The sequence below is a fragment of the Drosophila nasuta genome, chromosome 2R (assembly GCF_023558535.2).
Source record: "Drosophila nasuta strain 15112-1781.00 chromosome 2R, ASM2355853v1, whole genome shotgun sequence".
In the NCBI taxonomy this organism is placed as follows: domain Eukaryota; kingdom Metazoa; phylum Arthropoda; class Insecta; order Diptera; family Drosophilidae; genus Drosophila; species Drosophila nasuta.
This window is the reverse complement of record NC_083456.1, coordinates 12405359-12424754: the sequence shown is the minus strand read 5'-3', so window position 1 is coordinate 12424754 and position 19396 is coordinate 12405359. Positions and strand designations below refer to the sequence as shown.

At 35.0% G+C, this 19396-nt stretch overlaps 7 protein-coding genes and 5 non-coding genes across 12 annotated transcripts; 4 read left to right on the top strand and 8 right to left on the bottom strand.

Moving 5' to 3' along the window:
* Positions 1–1891: 1891 nt before the first annotated feature.
* Positions 1892–4481, bottom strand: LOC132785847 (small ribosomal subunit protein eS7). Its single transcript, XM_060792137.1, has 4 exons — positions 4381–4481; positions 3918–4085; positions 3505–3837; positions 1892–2112 (listed from the first exon to the last, which is right to left on the bottom strand). Exons 2-4 carry the CDS (start codon positions 4083–4085, stop codon positions 2029–2031), a joined length of 585 nt encoding a protein of 194 aa, XP_060648120.1. The 5' UTR covers positions 4381–4481; the 3' UTR covers positions 1892–2028.
* LOC132787897 (small nucleolar RNA psi18S-1377) lies at positions 2380–2528 on the bottom strand. Its single transcript, XR_009632596.1, has one exon. It is a non-coding gene; the product is annotated as a small nucleolar RNA psi18S-1377 (small nucleolar RNA).
* Positions 2569–2715, bottom strand: LOC132787896 (small nucleolar RNA psi18S-1377). Its single transcript, XR_009632595.1, has one exon. It is a non-coding gene; the product is annotated as a small nucleolar RNA psi18S-1377 (small nucleolar RNA).
* LOC132787898 (small nucleolar RNA psi18S-1377) lies at positions 2777–2925 on the bottom strand. Its single transcript, XR_009632597.1, has one exon. It is a non-coding gene; the product is annotated as a small nucleolar RNA psi18S-1377 (small nucleolar RNA).
* LOC132787895 (small nucleolar RNA psi18S-1377) lies at positions 2950–3096 on the bottom strand. The gene has a single exon (XR_009632594.1). It is a non-coding gene; the product is annotated as a small nucleolar RNA psi18S-1377 (small nucleolar RNA).
* Positions 3300–3438, bottom strand: LOC132787899 (small nucleolar RNA psi18S-1377). Its single transcript, XR_009632598.1, has one exon. It is a non-coding gene; the product is annotated as a small nucleolar RNA psi18S-1377 (small nucleolar RNA).
* Positions 4482–5342: 861 nt separating the features above from the next.
* Positions 5343–5751, top strand: LOC132785364 (cecropin-1/3-like). Its single transcript, XM_060791430.1, has one exon. The coding sequence runs from the start codon at positions 5422–5424 to the stop codon at positions 5611–5613; it is 192 nt and encodes a 63-aa protein (XP_060647413.1). The 5' UTR covers positions 5343–5421; the 3' UTR covers positions 5614–5751.
* A 445-nt stretch (positions 5752–6196) lies between these two features.
* Positions 6197–6622, bottom strand: LOC132785651 (cecropin-C-like). The gene is made up of 2 exons (XM_060791848.1): positions 6453–6622; positions 6197–6390 (listed from the first exon to the last, which is right to left on the bottom strand). The coding sequence occupies exons 1-2, from the start codon at positions 6549–6551 to the stop codon at positions 6298–6300; spliced, it is 192 nt and encodes a 63-aa protein (XP_060647831.1). The 5' UTR covers positions 6552–6622; the 3' UTR covers positions 6197–6297.
* Positions 6623–7852: 1230 nt separating this feature from the next.
* LOC132785303 (cecropin-1/3) lies at positions 7853–8271 on the top strand. Its single transcript, XM_060791341.1, has one exon. The coding sequence runs from the start codon at positions 7937–7939 to the stop codon at positions 8126–8128; it is 192 nt and encodes a 63-aa protein (XP_060647324.1). The 5' UTR covers positions 7853–7936; the 3' UTR covers positions 8129–8271.
* Positions 8272–9169: 898 nt separating this feature from the next.
* LOC132785496 (cecropin-C-like) lies at positions 9170–9528 on the bottom strand. Its single transcript, XM_060791618.1, has 2 exons — positions 9324–9528; positions 9170–9262 (listed from the first exon to the last, which is right to left on the bottom strand). The coding sequence occupies exons 1-2, from the start codon at positions 9420–9422 to the stop codon at positions 9170–9172; spliced, it is 192 nt and encodes a 63-aa protein (XP_060647601.1). The 5' UTR covers positions 9423–9528.
* A 2946-nt stretch (positions 9529–12474) lies between these two features.
* On the top strand, positions 12475–12980 carry LOC132785096 (cecropin-1/3-like). The gene is made up of 2 exons (XM_060791085.1): positions 12475–12669; positions 12735–12980. Exons 1-2 carry the CDS (start codon positions 12571–12573, stop codon positions 12825–12827), a joined length of 192 nt encoding a protein of 63 aa, XP_060647068.1. The 5' UTR covers positions 12475–12570; the 3' UTR covers positions 12828–12980.
* Positions 12981–15086: 2106 nt separating this feature from the next.
* On the top strand, positions 15087–15372 carry LOC132785828 (sarcotoxin-1C-like). The gene is made up of 2 exons (XM_060792115.1): positions 15087–15173; positions 15231–15372. The coding sequence occupies exons 1-2, from the start codon at positions 15087–15089 to the stop codon at positions 15342–15344; spliced, it is 201 nt and encodes a 66-aa protein (XP_060648098.1). The 3' UTR covers positions 15345–15372.
* The last annotated feature ends 4024 nt before the right edge of the window (positions 15373–19396 follow it).

The following is a 19396-nucleotide window of genomic DNA, read 5'->3' as shown; positions in this document are numbered from 1 at the left end:
TCAATCGTCGCATTGTAATTGTTGTTTAGGGCCACAGTAATCGAATGTGCCAGGCAGACCCAACCATCAATCAAAACGAACTGCAACAACTACAACTGCACAGAGTTGGAATTGGAAGCTATTTGGTGGGAAGCGTGGACATTGCCCTGTCTACAAGGAGACTTTTTAATTGCGTGGGTCAAGCCATGTTCCTAGACTAGACTAGACATTGTGCGGTGGGGGTTGGAGACTTGTAGTGTTATTATTGTTTGCATTGTTCGAACATTTCTCCTCTGACATTCGCTCTAATACATTTTCGAAATTGTTGTATTGCGTGATTTCAATGTTGACTCAAATCGAATATCAAAATGGCAATCAACGTGGTTTGTTGTGGTCTCAGTTTTGGGCTTTGGTAGCCAGGTTAATTGGATAAGCTAAAAGCATAATAATAATTAATATTTGTAGAGCTGCGCAATAGTGATTACAAATTAGAGTACTTAAGAATATGAGTTTGACTCATCCTTGGTTTATGGACAAAAATAATCAATTATCAGCAAAAGAATTGATCAAATATTTCCAAGTACCTAAGTCATGTTAAATTGAACCATTACGTCAATTATGAATAATAACAATAAATACTAAATATAAGACGCTGTTATATTTAACATCTTAACATGTTGAATGGTTGAAGACTCTGCTAAAATTCAATCCAAGACACAATCCAATATGTTGAAATTTAATTGTGGTGAATATCCTAAATAAGTTTTAGCGTAGACAGAAACCAAATAGTTTGTATACCAATTATAACACAATTACAATTTATAAGAATTTTAATATACATAAATCATAAGCGGACATAAAAATAGTTAAAAATAAACAAATATCAATTGGCGATTGATGAAAAGTGAGACTTAGACCTTTTAAACTGCTCTAAAGAAACTTTTTACACATTGCTAATTATCGGGGTATTTACATATATTATATTTTAATATATTTTTAGTGCTGAAATGTAAGTTTTAAAAATTGATCTAACTTTTGAAGCCTAGTACTAGTGAGTTTTATTACAGCTCTTTTTGTTATTAAATTATCTTAAAATTTCTAAAAGTTAATTTTATTTAACAATTCAAAAAACATTGTGGATTGCCATAAAAAACTTTGATGTTTTAACCTATAACTTAACTGAATTACTGAATAAATACCATATCATTGATTCCGCCGAAGATCATAAATCAAATAAATCGTACAAAGAACAGACCTTTGCCAAGTTCCTGCTTTGTTCTCATGATATACAAAATCATTAATCCTTTTTGTGACAAGCCACCAACTCCTCCCTTTTAATTACACCCCATCCTCCATACGCATGGCACACGTGATTATTCAAAATATTTATTACCGATTCCCATATGCGTCGTAATTACAAGCAGGACATGTAAATGAGCCGAGTCGAGTGGAAAAATACACCCGCCAGCCACAGGATTAACCCCTTTTCGCACATGTGTGGCAAGGATTTTACGCTTCGCTACCACAAATGTTTGTTCTAAGCGTTAAAGGAAGGTTGGGGGGTGCTTGGGAACTCACAAAAAAGTTACAAAGTGAATCCAATAAATATGCGCCACGCACTTTTTAATTAATCGCCACATCTAAACTACGCATGGAACATGTCGCCTAGGGGAACACAATGTTATTCCACACATGGCGAGGTGTAAGATACATAATCAGGGTGTTTCGATGGTCCTTTTATGGTTGCACTTAATCAAAAGAAGTGCGTGTACATCAAAGACACATCGCAGTGTGTGTTTAACGGCGACAAGGAATTAAAAAAATTATATCTTAGCGCTGGTGAAGATTAAATTACATCTAATGCAATCGAATTTCAAAAGACGTTGTTGACATACAATTTAAACCAATAGAATTTAATTTTTAAAAATGTTTACTGTTTATTTAGTTGACGCTACGTTCTTCAGTTCATCTTAAAAGAGCCATCTTCTGTACGACAGAATCTTTTGTTGAACTGAACCAAGCACGACGACTTTTCTAGCGGAACACTCTCTAGACATTCAGGTAGTTGTCTGGGAATTCGAAGGTAACATCGCGGCCGGTGAGCTTCTTGTAGACCGATGTGAAGGTGTCAACCTACAAATAAGAAGGAAATATATAAGTTATTTTATGTTTTTATATAATAATATAATAATTAGACTGAATAATACAGTGTCAAACTGATGAACAATTTGTTGCAACTCAATTTATTGCCGCAAGTCTAAGTTCAACATGTTTGTTTAATTTTCCGCCGATGTAGGAAGTCCCAAGGCGCCACGAACAAAAAACGGCGCTCGGGAGGCAAATAGGCGGGGGTAATTAATTAACTGTATTTACTGCATGTGTTTGGATTGTAGAATAAATGTGTGTAACCAGCGGGTTAGTATTGTAGCAGCCTTGGGTATTTGATAGGCTCAACAATGTGGAGTGATAAACTGGCTTGGGGATCAATATGCGTTCTTTCTGACAATCACTGAACGGTAATGCGAATTCAGCAAATAACACAAGAACGGTAAAGGTTTCTCTATAATGTGGATATATTCAAGGATATATGTTTGTAACCAGCGGGTTAGTATTGTAGCAGCCTTGGAAAAAAGAGGCTCAACAATGTGGAGTGATAAACTGGTTTGGAAGTTTCTATGCGTTCTTTCTGACGATCACTGAACGATGAGACTAGTTCAGCAAATAACACAAGAACGATAAAGGTTTCTATGATGGGGATTTTATGCTAGGAATTTGTCAACCTATATTTAGAATATATGTCTGTAGTCAGCGCGTTAGTATTGCAGCAGCCTTGGTATTTTAATAGGCTCAACAATGTGGAGTGAAAAACTGTCTTGGGATTCAGTTTGCGTTCTGTATGACAATCACTGATCGAAGAAGCGAATTCAGCAAACAACACAAGAACGGGAAAGTGTTCTTTTGAGGATATTTATATGTAACCAGCGGGTAAGTATTGTAGCAGCCTTGGCAATAATAGGCTCAACAATGTGGAGTGATAAACTGGTTTGGAAGTCACTATGCGTTCTTTTTGACAATCACTGAACGATGAGACTAGTTCAGCAAATAACACAAGAACGATAAAGCTTTCTATGTTTCGATTGTCTAAAAAGGTGTCTATAGTTGTCATCTGTTTCGGATGCATGTATCCGGCGAGTTAGTATTACAGCAACCTTGACTAATTGATAAGCTCAACAATGTGGAGTGATAACCTAGTTTGAGAGTCACTTTCGAGTTCAGTTTGACAATCACTGAGCAATCACACAGTGTTTTGATATCGATGGAAATGTAGCCAATATATGGAGATGGACGCCCGCAAAAATGCGTTTGATGGCGCACAATAACGAGTTATTGGCAATTAATATACGTCTCCTTTGACAATCACGGCGCTTAAAGAACGCGCCGCAAATAACACGGAGACGAGGCACAATCCAATGCATCACTTGCAGTTAATTTAATCATACATAATGTGGAGAGAACGACACTCACTTTGTGTTCAATGGTGGTCTGCTGGTTCTTGTCCAAGTGCACCTTGACCAGCTGAGAACCGTCCAGCTTGACGCGGACGCGCTTGCCCACAATTTCAGCGGGGAAGACCAGATCCTCAAGAATGGCATCGTACACAGCGGTCAGAGTGCGCGAGCGTGGACGCTTCTGTTTCAATGGGTTGCGGGCCTTGCGCGTTGGCTTGGGCAGAATCTTGCGCTCGCCAATAACCACAACGTGCTTGCCGGAGAACTTCTTCTCCAACTCGCGGACCAGGATGATCTGGATCTTCTGGAAAATCTTCTGCTGTGGAATGGGCACGTAGATGATGACGGCCTGCATGCAAAATATGCGATAAGAAAGTGGAAAATTAGTGCGATCTAAGAGGAAACTATAAAGTGTAACAACAAACCTACCTTCTTGCTGCCGAACTCAATCTCGCGTGCACGAGTGATGTGCAAATCACGGAGGTAGGGCTTCAGGTCGCTGTTGGCCTCAAGCTCAACGAGCGCCTGGGCAATCGACTTCTCGAACTCATCGGGGTCTGAGCCGCCGGGCTTGATAATCTTGGAGCCGATAGCCATCTGCAAATGGAATGCACATTGAAATAAGCATACACACTACCAGTAACAAGTATTGCGAAAAACAAATGCACAACACAGCAACGCCGCAAATTCATTCAAAGTTCGCCTTCATCTCATAAATCTATTTGTAATCGTTTCACATCGACGTTAATGGAATATTTTCCACACCGTATTTTGTGGCATTTTTATTGGTGGTATTCAATTGAGACCTTTTGCCATTCATTTTCAGCTTTGTGTTGCTTGTTGTGGTGGTTTTTCGACTTTTTCAAAACGTTCACAGAAAATTTACACCAACCTTTGTCGACTATTTTGACAGGAAAGGAAGTCAACGCCGTGACACTGAACTGTGCAAACGTCATCGGTACACAGGGTTGCTTTGAACGCGAAGTTGGCCGCGACAGCGCAATGTGAGCGCAAGCCGTTGTTTGGCGCAATATTTTGAATTTGCTTTTGTTTGCACTATTAAAAAGCAAATATGTAATATTTATATTTATATTTTTTTTGAATACCATAATAGCAATTAAAAGTATTGAACGTAATACAAAAGCTTAAAAAAAATGTGAATAACAAACAATGTATTTTCCAGGGCTGCACAACAACTCCCGATCAGCTGTTGCCTGCTATAATGTCAATGACTAAAAACAGAACTGAAATTAAGTGAAATGTGTGTACGTGAAACATCTAATTTTGTAATTTTTGTGTATATGAATTTGGTAGTGATATCGAAATTATATTTAATTTCAAATTTAATTCATTGTAAATTAAAAAAAAAAATTAAATTAGGTTATTTTAATTATTTATTTATTACTTGCCTGTGCCATACAAAACCTATTTGACTCTTATTTATATATGCAAATTATTTATTATTTAACTAAATCAACTATATATAATAATATTGTCAAATAAATTTGAATTGCAATGTAAATTATATATTGTCATAAAAATATGTTTTTAATCTTTGTTATTGGAACAGTAAAAATTTAGTTTTACATAATTGTACCAAAGAATTCAAACAAAAGGCTACACTTTATTATAAATTAAATACATGTATGAAAAGTATTCCCCCTTTATTTATTTTACCACATTTTACTTTTATTTGAGAGACCCAATTTCAAAGTACTTTTTATTTAAAAAAATCCCCTAGAAGCAAATTCTGCTCTACGCTTTAATCCGTACGAAAGATGGGAGCAAATCTTATCTGTTTCACTGAAATTCTTGCTTGGTTACGGTATATAAGACCCATCACTGCCAATTTAGTCATCAGACGACCAACATCAATCAAAGCTACTACAACAGTTCTATAGTTCTCCTGGAATATTTTGACCAAATTCACAACATGAACTTCTACAAGGTCTTCATCTTCGTTGCCCTCGTTCTGGCCATCAGCATGGGACAATCTGAGGCCGGTTGGTTGAAGAAAATTGGCAAGAAAATTGAACGCATTGGTCAGCACACTCGGGATGCCACAATTCAAGGATTGGGAATTGCTCAGCAAGCAGCTAATGTGGCAGCCACAGCCAGGGGTTAAATATAAACCAGACAACTCATAATTAAACATTTTATTTATTGCACCACAAAAATACATATTAATATAGTAAAATAAAATCGATCATTTAAAAGAAATCAATGTACATATGTATATAGAATTAAAAACAAAACCCATTAAAGCTACAATAAAAAATTATTAAAGTATATAAAACTGTATTTGTTTAAAAAACAACTTTAAATTAATATTCGGCTTCGAGTGTGTGTGTATGTGTGATTAAGTGATGAACCACAACAGATATGGTCCTTTAACCTCCAAAGATTATTGAAGAAAATAGCAACTTTTAACTGATAAAATTGTTTATTATAAGTTATGCTTTCTAAGTCTAATTACATTTTCAATCTCGTTTTACGAATATATTCAGAAGAGTAAAGAATCTTTTCAGTAGAGATTACAGATAAGAGATTTTCACTGTGCCTACAGAATGTCCAAATGTGCATTGGATGTTGTAAAGCAATAAGCGTTAAAAAACATATGTATTCAAATAATTTTTTTTTAATATTGTCAATTATTTAAAATCTCTTAAAAGTCAGAAAAAAATCTGTATAAATGTGGTCATTTTTTTAAATATTTTTTATTTATGCATATAAGTTCTTTCACTAATTAAATAAATACATATATTATAATAAATTCTAATTGTGATTCTATACTATAAAATGTATAGCATTATCCTTTTACTGTGGCAACCACAGTTGCAGCTTGTTGAGCAATTCCCAGTGTCTGGATAGTGGCATCCCGAGTGTGCTGGCCAATGCGTTCCTAAAAAGATCAAACAAATAATAGTAAATTCATGTTAATTGAAAGAAATTCCAGAAACTTACAATTCTCTTGCCGAGTTTCTTGAGCCATCCAGCCTCAGATTGTCCGACACTGATGGCCAGGATGAGGGCGACAAAGACGAAGATCTTGTAGAAGTTCATGTTGAGATTGAGTTTTAATTAAAGTAAAGTTAATGTCAACGAAAGGCGTAAGCTGTAGTTATTTCAACTGATTTTGATTAACTGATGTTGTTCTTATGCATTCTATACCTATTTATACCTCCATACACAGGTAACGATATAAGCCTGGATACGGGGATTTTGTTTACCCAAAATAACCTTATAAAAATCCAAGACTAAAAACCGAATTGATGCAAACAATTTTTTTGTGAATCATATTAATATTCCTGAGGTAATTAGTTGATTAGAAATTAGAGATCAGATTTTTCTTTTGTTTGTCAGGAAGGTATTTCCCAATTACCATCATATATGGAAGCTTCTCTTAAAGGTCAGCTTAATGAAATGCAGATTAAAAGTACTAATATGAAAAGTGTTCAATTCCAGTTCTCAGTAATATGGCGTTCATTTAATTTGACGCACCTCTAATCTAGTCATCAAAAGTGGTTTTCTCGGGTAACCACTAATCACGATTGTCGTATTAGAGCGAGAAAAACAACAACTACTGGGTGCAATATGAACACTTACTATGAATCAAATTTATGAATGAGATGTGCATGGGGTTTTCTCGTTTGTAGTAACAATAACAAATCATTGAACACAGGCAGTTAGCTCTTTCTCTTTCTCTGATAATTACGAAAGTGATGTGTAATTGATATTTAAATATTACGTTATAGATAGTTCATTAATATATGGATATGAATGAGTTTGCTGTAGCTTTTAGTTTGTGCCGATAAATATACCTATATTCTGTATAAGATGTATCAAAAATCACTTAATCACTTCTCCGTTTGGCCTCTTTCTCACAAAGAAACTCGAATGTCTTTACATGTAAGTATGTAGATCATTATCTTAAGATATGTATTATATATCCAAATAGTCAATTCAGCTGAAATTTGAACAAGTTTTTTTTTCATAATAACAATATATGACCTTTTTTTATATAATTTTTGTTGAGAATTATACATGGTACTCTAAAAACGTGTACTGTTTTAATTCCAAGTTTTTAGAAAAACAACAATTAGTTCCATATACAGACATAAAAATGCAATAAAAACTTAACGTTTACCATATTCATACATCTATGTCTATAAAATATTCCCCCACTTTATCAATTTGACCACTTTTTTTTTACTTGTATTTGAGAAACTGATATTTACAGTGCTTTTTATTTCAAAAATCCCCTCGAAGCGACCGTTTTCATCCGTACGCTTGTTCGCATCTTATCAGTTCCATTCAGATGCTGGCTCGCTTGCGGTATATAAGCCCCATAAGTGTCAGTGTAGTCATCAGTCATCCAGCTTCACTAAGACCTTCAACAGTTCCAGAATCCTTCAGCTTACAAGGAATATTTCCATTATAAACTCAACATGAACTTCTACAAGGTCTTCATCTTCGTTGCCCTCATTCTGGCCATCAGCATGGGACAATCTGAGGCCGGTTGGTTAAAGAAGATTGGCAAGAAAATTGAACGCATTGGCCAGCACACTCGAGATGCCACAATCCAAGGATTGGGAATTGCTCAGCAAGCAGCTAATGTGGCAGCCACAGCCAGGGGTTAAATCGAAACTAGACAACTCATTATCAAACGATTATTTATTACATCATCATTATTGTAAATAATATTAATGAAAATTTGAAAAAGTAGATTACAAAAAACAAATTTATACTTTATTAATAAAGAAGTAACAAGTACAAATTCAAATACTGTGTAGTATTTAATCTAAAATTCTATTGTTTCAGAATATGGCAAAAATTGTCTAATTAAAAGAAATGTTATTAAAATTTCTTATTATTCAGATTACTTGGTACTTTCTTTGTAAATAATCTGTATGGATTGAGCGATACTCAGTCTGCTGTCAGGCTGCAAAGTCAGCACAAAGATTGAGCTTGACGAAGTTTCTTTGTCTTCTCATAGGTAAGCGGACTAGTGTAATAAAAAAACCTTTTTCGAACTCTTATGTGTGTACGTCTTTAGATTGTAACATTTATTGGACGGATTATCAACAGATGTAATAACCATGATATGTTAAACTTTTATTTTGAAGAAAATTTCTTAAAATTACATAATAGTGTATCACGACCTTGTAATAGCTTATTATTAGAGCTCCATATATGTTACATGACAACGGCGGACATTGAACGCGACCTCAAAGTACCTGAAATTGGCGATTGCACAAAAATACACGGAGAGGTTTAGAGGTCACCCAAACAGACGTCTAACGCCGTGTGATCGCACTACGGTCAGGAGAAAACTTAAACGCCATCATCCTCAAGACCTGCTGGCTGGGGTCTTGACCTAATGTTTACCAACAATGATATACTTAAATTTCTCGCATATTATTAGGCTCAATTTATATAATTTTTACATAGTTTATATTTATTATGCGCTGCTGACATAATTAATTTTGCTGTTTATTATTTCTGATTTGTTTGAGAGTTAGGTAACAGTGCACCTATCTTTGTTAGCATTTCGTAATTATTTCAAACAAAAAGAAGAAGAATTGTAATTGGTACATTTTGTAATTAATTTATTATATTATATTTATACATATTTCAGTTAATTAAATTAAATTATAAAATTTAACTATTTTCCTATTGCACTATCCATTAACTGTGGCAACAACAGTTGCAGCTTGTTGAGCAATTCCCAAAGTCTGTATGGTGGCATCCCGAGTGTGTTGGCCAATGCGTTCCTGTAACGATTAAAGAGTTTATATTTATTTCATATTAATTACTTAAATTACAGAAACTTACAATTCTCTTGCCGAGTTTCTTCAACCATCCAGCCTCAGATTGTCCGACACTGATAGCTAAGATGAGGGCGACGAAGGCGAAGATCTTGTAAAAGTTCATGTTGAGATTGAGTTTTAATCGAAGTTAATGCTAAATAGAAACTTGAGTTGTTATGATTTTAACAGATGTTGATAAACTGATGATTAGCTTATCCATTCCATACTCTTTATATATGAATCTCTTTTCGCAGAGAAAGATAGATGCTTGGAGGTCGGGGATTTTGTTTGGCCAAAAATCACACAACCAAAACGGTTCGACACCGACATTTTTGATATTTCAGAGTTAATTAAAAATTGTTTAAAAGTTGATTAGAAATTATAGACATTCTGGTTTATTGCCTGTTCAGAAAGGTGTTCCCCAAATACACTTCTCATATAAAAGTTTCAAATATTTTACTTAAACGTCAGCTTAATAAAATGATCTAATATATACGTAAAACTGTTAGGTCAAGTTCTTGGTGATTAATTAATCAGCCGTGCCTCCAATCTTGACATCCAAAGTGGTTTTGTCGGGTAACCACCAAACATGTTTGAGCTGCTCAGCAAAACAAATGAGTGAACCATTTACTACGAAACCAATTTATGAATGAAAACTTGTTTGGGTTTTTCTAAATTATAGAAGCAATAATGTGCCACTGAACTCGGAGTGAACAAAGAGCTGCTGCTGTCTCTCTCTCATGATCATTGCGATGACGATATGACGATGAGTGATCGACAGAGCTGTGCAGCGCGGCGAGCAAACACGTCATAAACAGCACACCTCAATAGCAGGTTATAAATGCTATTGTTGTTGTTTTGTTTTCACTGTTGAATTATATTTGTGTTGCCATCAAGCTTTATCAGCGTTTCTTCCTAGTTATCAGCTCCATTCTGCGGTGCTTGCTCTGTTCTGCTCTGCTCTGTTCTGGACCTCTATACAAGTATAGTATGTCTTGCACTGTGAATCCCGGTCAACCAGATTGCAGGCGACTATAAAAAAATTCCCCGTGACATTGCTGATTACCAAGGTTTGGGCATGCCTATACATTAAAGGGTGCATATAGGAAGAACTCAAATAAAAGAAAAGTACATATGTGCATGCAAAATTAATCACAAATTCATATGACATTGGTCGGTGAGGATGTTGACATGATATGAAGTATGTTCTTTTGTAGATATATGCGCGAAATACTACAGATTATATAATTCTAATGTAGTATAGTATTATTGGGGTATTGCATCTAAGCTAAATCTTTTCCTTATTGTATTCTAGTACTTAGAAAAAAGTAACCAGAATATTATTTTCTTCAACCAAATAACAATCTTTTTCTTAGTGAAACCCAAGATTTTACCATATATAGTTAGCGTAACCTTTTTCTTTTGTTTATTCTAAATACCTTTGATGTCACAAAGTTTTGTCAGTCGCTTTTCTTAGACACTTCCCTGCTGTGATAGGCAAAATGCTGACAAAAACCAGTTGCATTTACCGTCTTAGTTACGCAACTATGCGCGCTCAAAGTCTTTTAGCTGAATATGCCTCATTATGCGAGAGTAAAGATACAGCAGCTGCCAGCCCAGAAGTCGGAGTCAGAGTCGGAGTCGGAGATGAAGTCACAGTTTTCTGTTGGTGCCTGGAATGTGGCAGTTATGATATGCGTGTTGTAGTCCTGGGAGGCTGTTGTTCGTTGTGCCTGTCACTCAGCGGTTAATTCGAGCGATTTTATTTACATTTTACCAAAAGCCCCGCAACAAAAACAGCAACAGAACCGGAAAGCAACGCACAGCAAACTTACTGCCATAGATGCGGCTGTCAACTGCTCCGGCGGTGGATGCGAGGGTAAAGGGGATTCCTACATAGTAGAGCTAGAGTCTAGAGTCAAGACCCAGAGCCGCAAAGCGTTTTTACTTGTTAAGGAAATTAGTGGCGTATCCTGACAGTGCGCACATCCTTCTACCAGAAATCTTGTTGTGTTTTGCTTTTGTTGATTTAATTCATTTGTTGTCTTTGCTCTACTCATGTTAAATCCCTGGCTGATGCTACTCTTGTTGCTTTTTATTTTATAGCACAAATTAAAGTCACATTTTTGGTGGTTGATAGTGTGCGTGTGCTTGAGGGTGTGAGTGCAAGTTCGAGTGCGAGTGTGTGTGTGTGTGTCTCCTCACCCCATGCGCGTGCCACACAAAACGTGCAACATGGGCACGAGTACAGTTGTGTTTCTCTGCACTTGATAGTAATTCACACAGTCAATGTCAATATCATTTTATAATAGCAAGAATGATAGCAGCAAATATCTTCTCCCCATCCGCAGCTGGAATAACAAAAGCTTGTGGAATTCCCCATGAATTGTCTACTATTTATTTGCTTAAGGTTCATTCATTTAGATTAGCTGTTCATAATAAGGTTATTATAAAGAAAATTTGTCGAAAGAATAATATGTATCTTCTCAGCTGTTCCTATTCTAGGCAACAGCGTGGAAAAATCTGAAGAAGGTTGATAATGGTACATCAATGTTGATCTCTATTAACATTGCTAACAGAAAGCCAATAAAGCTATATGTGAATTTATATATTTGCTTTGTTATTTAATTTAAACAGAGTAAGGGGAACCTCCGTGAATTATCGGGTATTTTTCTGTGGTCTGCGAACTCCCTTCTATCAACAGCAAAATAGTTATTAATTAATACGACAAAAGAATAATTTAATTCATCTAGATTTCAGTTGTCGAATTTAATGCAGATTCAAATATTCAAATTATAAAACTAATCAATAAATATAAGACAGAAGAATCTTAAAAATTTTAAGCTAAGATCAATGGCATTTCCTTTAGAGGAAGAACCGTTCGTCAATTTCTTCGTTGATTGATCTGGCATCATTTATGTGTACTTCACCCTTTTTTCAATTAGATGATCCGATCGGTGCTGTAAATTGGCATAATATAGACTTAGACTAGCAGACTTTTGTTTCAAATGAATTTTGCGATCGTTGCTTTGCCTTTCTTTCATTTGTACTTTTTGTGTCAGACAAAATCCCCGGATTCCCCAATGCCTCGCTTTGTTTCAGCGGCCGATGGCTTATCAGCATCGTTGAGCTGTCGCGTTGAATGAATTGTGCTATAAAAGGCGCTTCGTCGGGTCTCACAAATCATCAGTCACACAATTCCAGCTGCAATAACAACAGCTCAAGTCTCAACTTGCAACATTCAAAGGAATATAAAAAGCACAGAACAAAACATGAACTTCTACAAGGTCTTCATCTTTGTCGCTCTCATCCTGGCCATTAGCATGGGACAATCCGAAGCTGGCTGGCTGAAGAAGATTGGCAAGAAAATCGTAAGTTCTTTTTAATTGGCAAATTAAATAAGAAGTATTCCTTACCTACTGTTTGATCTTCACAGGAACGCATTGGCCAGCATACTCGGGATGCCACAATCCAGACACTGGGAATTGCCCAGCAGGCTGCAAATGTTGCTGCGACAGCTAGAGGCTGAGGAACGAGATATCTTACTATAGTTTATTCATTAATATATATTATTTATTTAAATTAGGCATTTTGGCACATTAAATACAATAATCATTAAACTTATTAGTAAGAGTTAATTAGTAAAACGAAAATAAATATTTTGTTGATTTATTTTAAACAATCTAAATTTACCTTTATTTTTATTATTTTGTTGTAGATTCAAATTTGAAATTTTTTATTGTCGAATTGGTATTATCGTAAACAAGTAAGAGTGTGCATGACTGTGAAATACCCGATTAATTAATATACCGCAAAAATACTGAAATGTACCAATGTATTGTACAATGTATTTGGTATATTTATATAGTGCCATTCAAAATGAACTATAGAGTGCAAAATGTTCCAGACTGTCAGCCAAAGCAACTAAGACCACTAGTATGATAATTAGGCGTTTTCTCTTTACAAAAGAATTCCTTAAATAACTTCGACAATTTTTATTTAATCGAAACCAAATTTTCCGGAATTGTAAACACTATAGTTGTTATTGTATGTTCCAAAAATCATTGTTATTCAATTTTGTAAATTTGCGGGGCCAAAAATTTGAAACGAACTTGATCTGCATGCAAACATAACAAGTGTTATATCTCTGTCTCTTAAATCAAGGTGTTTATGCAAACAGACGGACAGACGGATTTGGCTATATAGTCTCGGCTGTTGACGCTGATTAAGAATATATATACTTTATAGGGTCGCAGATGCTGCTTTCTGCCTATTACATACATTTCATGGAGGCACAAAGTTATAATACCCTTCTACCTTATGGATAGCGAGTATAAAAATATTATGGTTTTGAGTCAAGACAATTCAGTTTTGACATAGTTTCGACTAAAGGCAGCACGTGTTTTTAATAAATTTAAAAATTTGCATATTTCGAATTTTTGAATAAGCGGAATGGTATCCCAATTTTATAAACTATAATATTAAACTACATGCATATGTTATCATGTGGATCAGCATTAAGGTCATTGGTCAGCATTGTTAATTGTGTAATCCTCAAAGGAATACTAGACTTAGAGTCCCAACATTTAAAATTGCTTTTATTAATTACATAACACTTTTATGCAAATTCTCAATTATTATCATCAGTCTGATCGTTTTATTTTGCAATTTTCTATTGTGTATTATTATACTTAGAAAATGCACCGCAAAGAAAAGTTAATTTTTTTAATAAAAATTAAAATATGTATATTTTGAAATATTATTTGTGAATTAATTTGACATACTTCGTCGTTCTTGTTTTTGCTTCAAAGAGAAAATATTTCTGGTCACAGGGTATTGTCAAGCTGTATCAGCAATAAGAACGACACACAATTAAAGGCAAGCCATGCTGATACACAAATTATTCAAGTACAAACGTACTTGACTGTAAAAATTTTACTAGTTTTGTTGTTTCGCGTTACTCATAGGGTATAGGGTATTACAATTTAGAACTAACCGAAAATGTATGAGACAGCATAAGTTTAGATTTCTCCGCAGCGTAAACAAGACCAGTATTTTTTTTGTATCTTACTCTTTTAGCATTTGACATTACTATATAATATTAACTAAACTTGACTGCGATGTTAATACGACAACATTTTTCGTAATTCTATAATTGAGTACTGGGTATCTGAGAGACGGTCACTCGATTGCACAGCTCTTACTTGTTTCAAACACAAACTGACGTACAAATATATAAGTAGTACATACTATAGATTGTTAATACTTATCAAGAATGGGGTGGAGATGATATCATCTGCAAGCACTCTAGATACTTTGAGTACCGAATTTTTTTGGGTAACTTAATTGCGTGTCTTCTTATGACGTAAACAAATTAATATCTTTTTATTGTTAGGAGTAAACTTGTTTTACTATCTCATTTTTTTATGGAGAAATACTTTCTATAATATATTTTGTTGTCCATCCAATCAGATTTTAATGTGAGTTAAAATTCATTCTCGCTAATGAATGTGACGTATTAAATGGTTGTTGACTCATATCTGTTCTTTCTGATTTAAATATTTCCAATACTTAGCTGCCAATCTATTAATCTTAACCTACTCACCTGGAAGGAAATTCCAATTATTCTCAATATCCCAACACAAGGTACATTTTATACCTTTGTGATAGATAAAATCCCCCCTTAAATTTAAAATAATGCTTGGCGTTGTTTGATATAAAAGCACCTTTACTTCAAAGTTCTATCAACAGTCTCGTGTTTACAGTCAAAACGGTTTAAAACCACATTATGAATTTCAATACAATCTTTGCGTTTGTTGTCCTGATATTGGCAATTAGTATGGTGCAAGCCAGGCCTGACATTTGGAAGGACCTCGTAAGTTGAATCACGACTTTAACAATTAATTACTTAAACAATAAATTTCTTTTCAAGGAACGCGTTGGTCAGCACATTAGGGATGCTACTTTACAGGTTTTAGATATTGGTCAAAAGGCAGCTAATGTGGTCGACACTTTTCGCGGCAAAGAAGAACCGAATGATATGTAAAAATAAAGATCCATAAATCATTAACACAGTTGAGCATCGTTTTTAGATAAATGTATCGTATATTAACTTGTAGAGCGCAGAGTCCAAAGAATGTTTGATTACAGTGCGTAGAAAGAAAGCTGAGAGAGAGGGAGAGAGAGAGACAAAAGCACTGAGAATCTTCTCTCTATATCGGCTAAAAGTTTATGTGGTATATACAAATACTGTGTATTTGTTGCTTGTTTTCGTTTTTTACTATTTTAATAGTTAAGAAGTGTATTGCACATTATAACGAGCTTGTTCCTCTTCATTTCTCTTTTTACGTCTGAAAAAGTCAACTATAGCTGTGAAAAAACGTCCGATTGCTTTGAAAAGATCACCAAGCCATTTCTGTGAAGAAGATAATTATTAATTTTGAATTAATTAATACCTAATGCATTACTTACTCCGCCGCCCTTGCCGCTGTGCGATGAAGAGTGATGATGATAATGACCATGTGAGCCATGTGAGCGAGCATCAGTTACAGCTGCGCAAATTGCCAAAACGAGGATAAGTAACAAGAAAATCTTAAATAAATTTATGTTAAAATTGCCGATTCGCATTTTTGAAAATTTAATATTTTTTCGCTGTTTGATCGTGAGTATATCCGCTGTTCTAAAAATGAAACGACTGAACTGGTTGAGGAGAGGCAATGGCCTATTTATACAAATTTCAAATTTTCATAAAAAAAGCTACATTCGATTGACGTTTGACTGCGAAATACCCGCTAACATTTTTCTCAGAATATAAAAAGCTTTCGCTGAGTAATTTGAGTTGAGAAATTATAACAAAATATTAACAAATCGCCATTTTCATGGTAGCATTAAGAAGCAATACCCTTTTACCTTATGAATAGCGGGTATAGAAATCAATGCCAAAAACATTTATTTAAAATGAAATACTGATAAAAAAACATGCAAAAAAATGGCTACAGTGAAAGCTGCCTTTAGTACACAAACACAATGATTTAAATAAATATTTATTTTTCATGGACTTTAGGAAGCTTTTTCGCTGGTACTTTAAAATCAACAAGCATGCAAATTTTTATCAATAATTGAACTACCCGAAAAAGCTAAATGAAAACGCCACATTAGCACCAATTGAAACAATTCAATAAATTGGCAATTTTTGAGCAAAGTTTTTCGGTTTGAGAAGCTTAGCTGAACTATGTATATGATATGGGTACATACATATGTATATTCAATTAATTCCTCTCTCAAGAGAATGCCATAAGAGTGTTAAAGATATTATGCGACGCAAATTCTATGCTGAAGACGAGTGTATTGATAATTTATTTTACATGACATATTCTCTTTGCAAATATACATACACATAAAAAAAAGTGTGTTAACTCGTAACATAATTGTAATTACAGATTGATTTACAATTCTCATGTCGAAGAGGATATCAATCTAGTAGTCTGCTTCCATGTTGTTGTTGTTGTTCATGTTTCTGCGATTGTTTCTGCGAGTGACAAGTGAAGAAGCTACGACACCCGAAGTTTCGATTGCCTGGCCCAATAGTCGGCCCATGAGACCCTATTGAAGTAAATTAACAATATTCTTCAGGAATGGTTTGTCGTCAATATATTCATTTTCATACTCACATATTTTTTGGATCCCTTGTTTTTCTTATGCTTCTTAAATTTTTTGGCATCCGTCAGATCCATGCCAATGGCAAGTACAACGACAAAAAAGAAGAAAATCTTAAGGAAATTCATATTGAGCTCACTAGAAATCTAGACTTGTGCTGTTTGGCTTGTAACTATTTAACTGGATTTCAAATCGCAAAGCCACTGCTTTTATTGCAATTATTGCAGCATTGAATCAAAGGAAACTGCGCATTGTACGTAATTTTATTTCTTGGAAACATAAATATTAATTAAATATTAATAAATATTAATAATAATAAATACTACTATAATATTACGTGATGCGGGATGATTATCTTTACATGTACAGTGAAAACTGCTGTTAAAGTCTAACTACAATTATACTTTTGATGGTTGCACTAATATCCTTTTAAATACATGTACATGAAAAACAAAATTAAAATAATTTTAATATGATTTATTGATTTTTTAAAAATTAAATTATATTTTAATAGAGCATACACTGTATACAACATAGTTTCCACAACAAGAAAATGGTTTCGAGGTTACTGTAGGACAATGCTATGATTAAACAAGTAGGAAGCTACAGTCGAGTGTGCTCGGCTATGAGATACGCTAACCATTTAAAAAAATTTAATTCAGTGCGGTATATTTCATAATATATACTAAATTAATGTACCTAAAAAACACAAATACATACCGAAGGATATAATTATATACTATTCAATTCAAAGTATTACATACGCGACTGCATCAGCCTTTTTTTACCATATATGTATGTCTATAGCGCCTCTGCTGTTGACGCTGATAAAGAATATACATACATATTTTATGGGGTCGAAGCTGCCTTCTTCTGTCTGTATATATATTTATTATTGATTTCCTTAGAAATAATTATAGAAACAATTTATATTTTATAATGGGCTGCAGTCTATTTAATAGTTAAATGGAATTCATTATCATATCAGTATTACAGAGAAAGTCATTGGCACTTAAATATGTATGTACATATACATAACATATGTATGTACAGTTGGTGTATGTTTTGTTCCCAGGGTTGTTGTCCAACATAGCACAGTTCTCACAGTTCATGTTAACCTTCCACCAATTGCACAAGTGTAAGAGCTCCCTTGGCAATAGACCCTTTGCCATTTGGCCCCTGGCCTGTGCCCAAAACACCAGCAGCAACTGTTGCTGGTCATTTTGGGTACAAAACGCGCTAAAATGTCAAAACACTTGCGTGAACCTCTGGGGTTCAGAGCTAGAGCTAGAGAAGGGTCTCATGTGTGTGTGTAATTTGCTTTGATTTACTTACTCGAGAGGACGACGACACGTGACCACAAAGTTTACATTAAATTATCATGTGAAAACATATAGTCTATAGTTTACAGCAGGAATTTGAAGTGAGGGATAGAGGGAAGGGTAGTTCTTCTTTTCGGATTACTTTTTTGTGTTAAAAAGCGAGCAATCGAATTGAATTTGAATACGATTGGAATACAGACGCCTAATTACATGGCATCTCCATCGGCTTAGTGCAATTCGCCTGGGAAATCGACATCTTGAATGACAATCCGCATCCGCGCATCCTTGCGAGACTTTCTTTTTTAATGTTCTAGCCGGCGGCAGAATCCGCGGCACATGGTCTGAATTATTGACAGCTTATGCCGCACAAGTGGCAGTCAATCATTATCATTTGAGCGCCGCAAATGCCCTGATTAGAGCGCCACTGTCAATGCATTTGAATAACAATAAAGATCAGGTTCCATCTGGCTCGTAATTCGTAATTTATGCATTGATTTCGTCCTGCTTCCCTCTGCGCGCTCTGCGCTTAAGTAATAATCATTTTTAAATTACACAAAAAATAAATGAAAGAAAGCTGGAAAAATGTAATTTAACAACTTCCTGATGCCCGCCCGCTGCGAGGATTGTAAAATTTCATAAAGCCGTCTTGCAAATCCCGTTGAATCATCAATAAGCTGTCCATGGGGCCATCAAACAACAAGCAACACTTGAAAATATGTTGAATATTGTGAATATGCGTCGCAGCATCTAAATAGATACGAGTATATGCGAATGTGCCACAGTGTGTGGCACCCCACCAGGCAGCCCCCAAGCCAAGTTGCCTCTTCAACACGCATTTACAATCCATTGAGAAGCCGCCGATGTATCAATAATATTTGCCTGAAAAGGTGGTGAAAGTAATTTTAAAATCTGCAGCAGAGGGGTGAAGCAGAGAGAGAGCGAAGTTCAGCTAAAAATAATGTTTTGACTTAATTTCTTTTATGGCTCAATATAACCATTATTTGCACTACTTGAGTCCGACCCAAGTGCTCGGAACGCCGAGATAATCAGCAAATTTAAATTCAATTCGCAACGATTTTAAAATGTTGTGCTCCATTAAAGGGCGTGGCGGTGTGTCAGA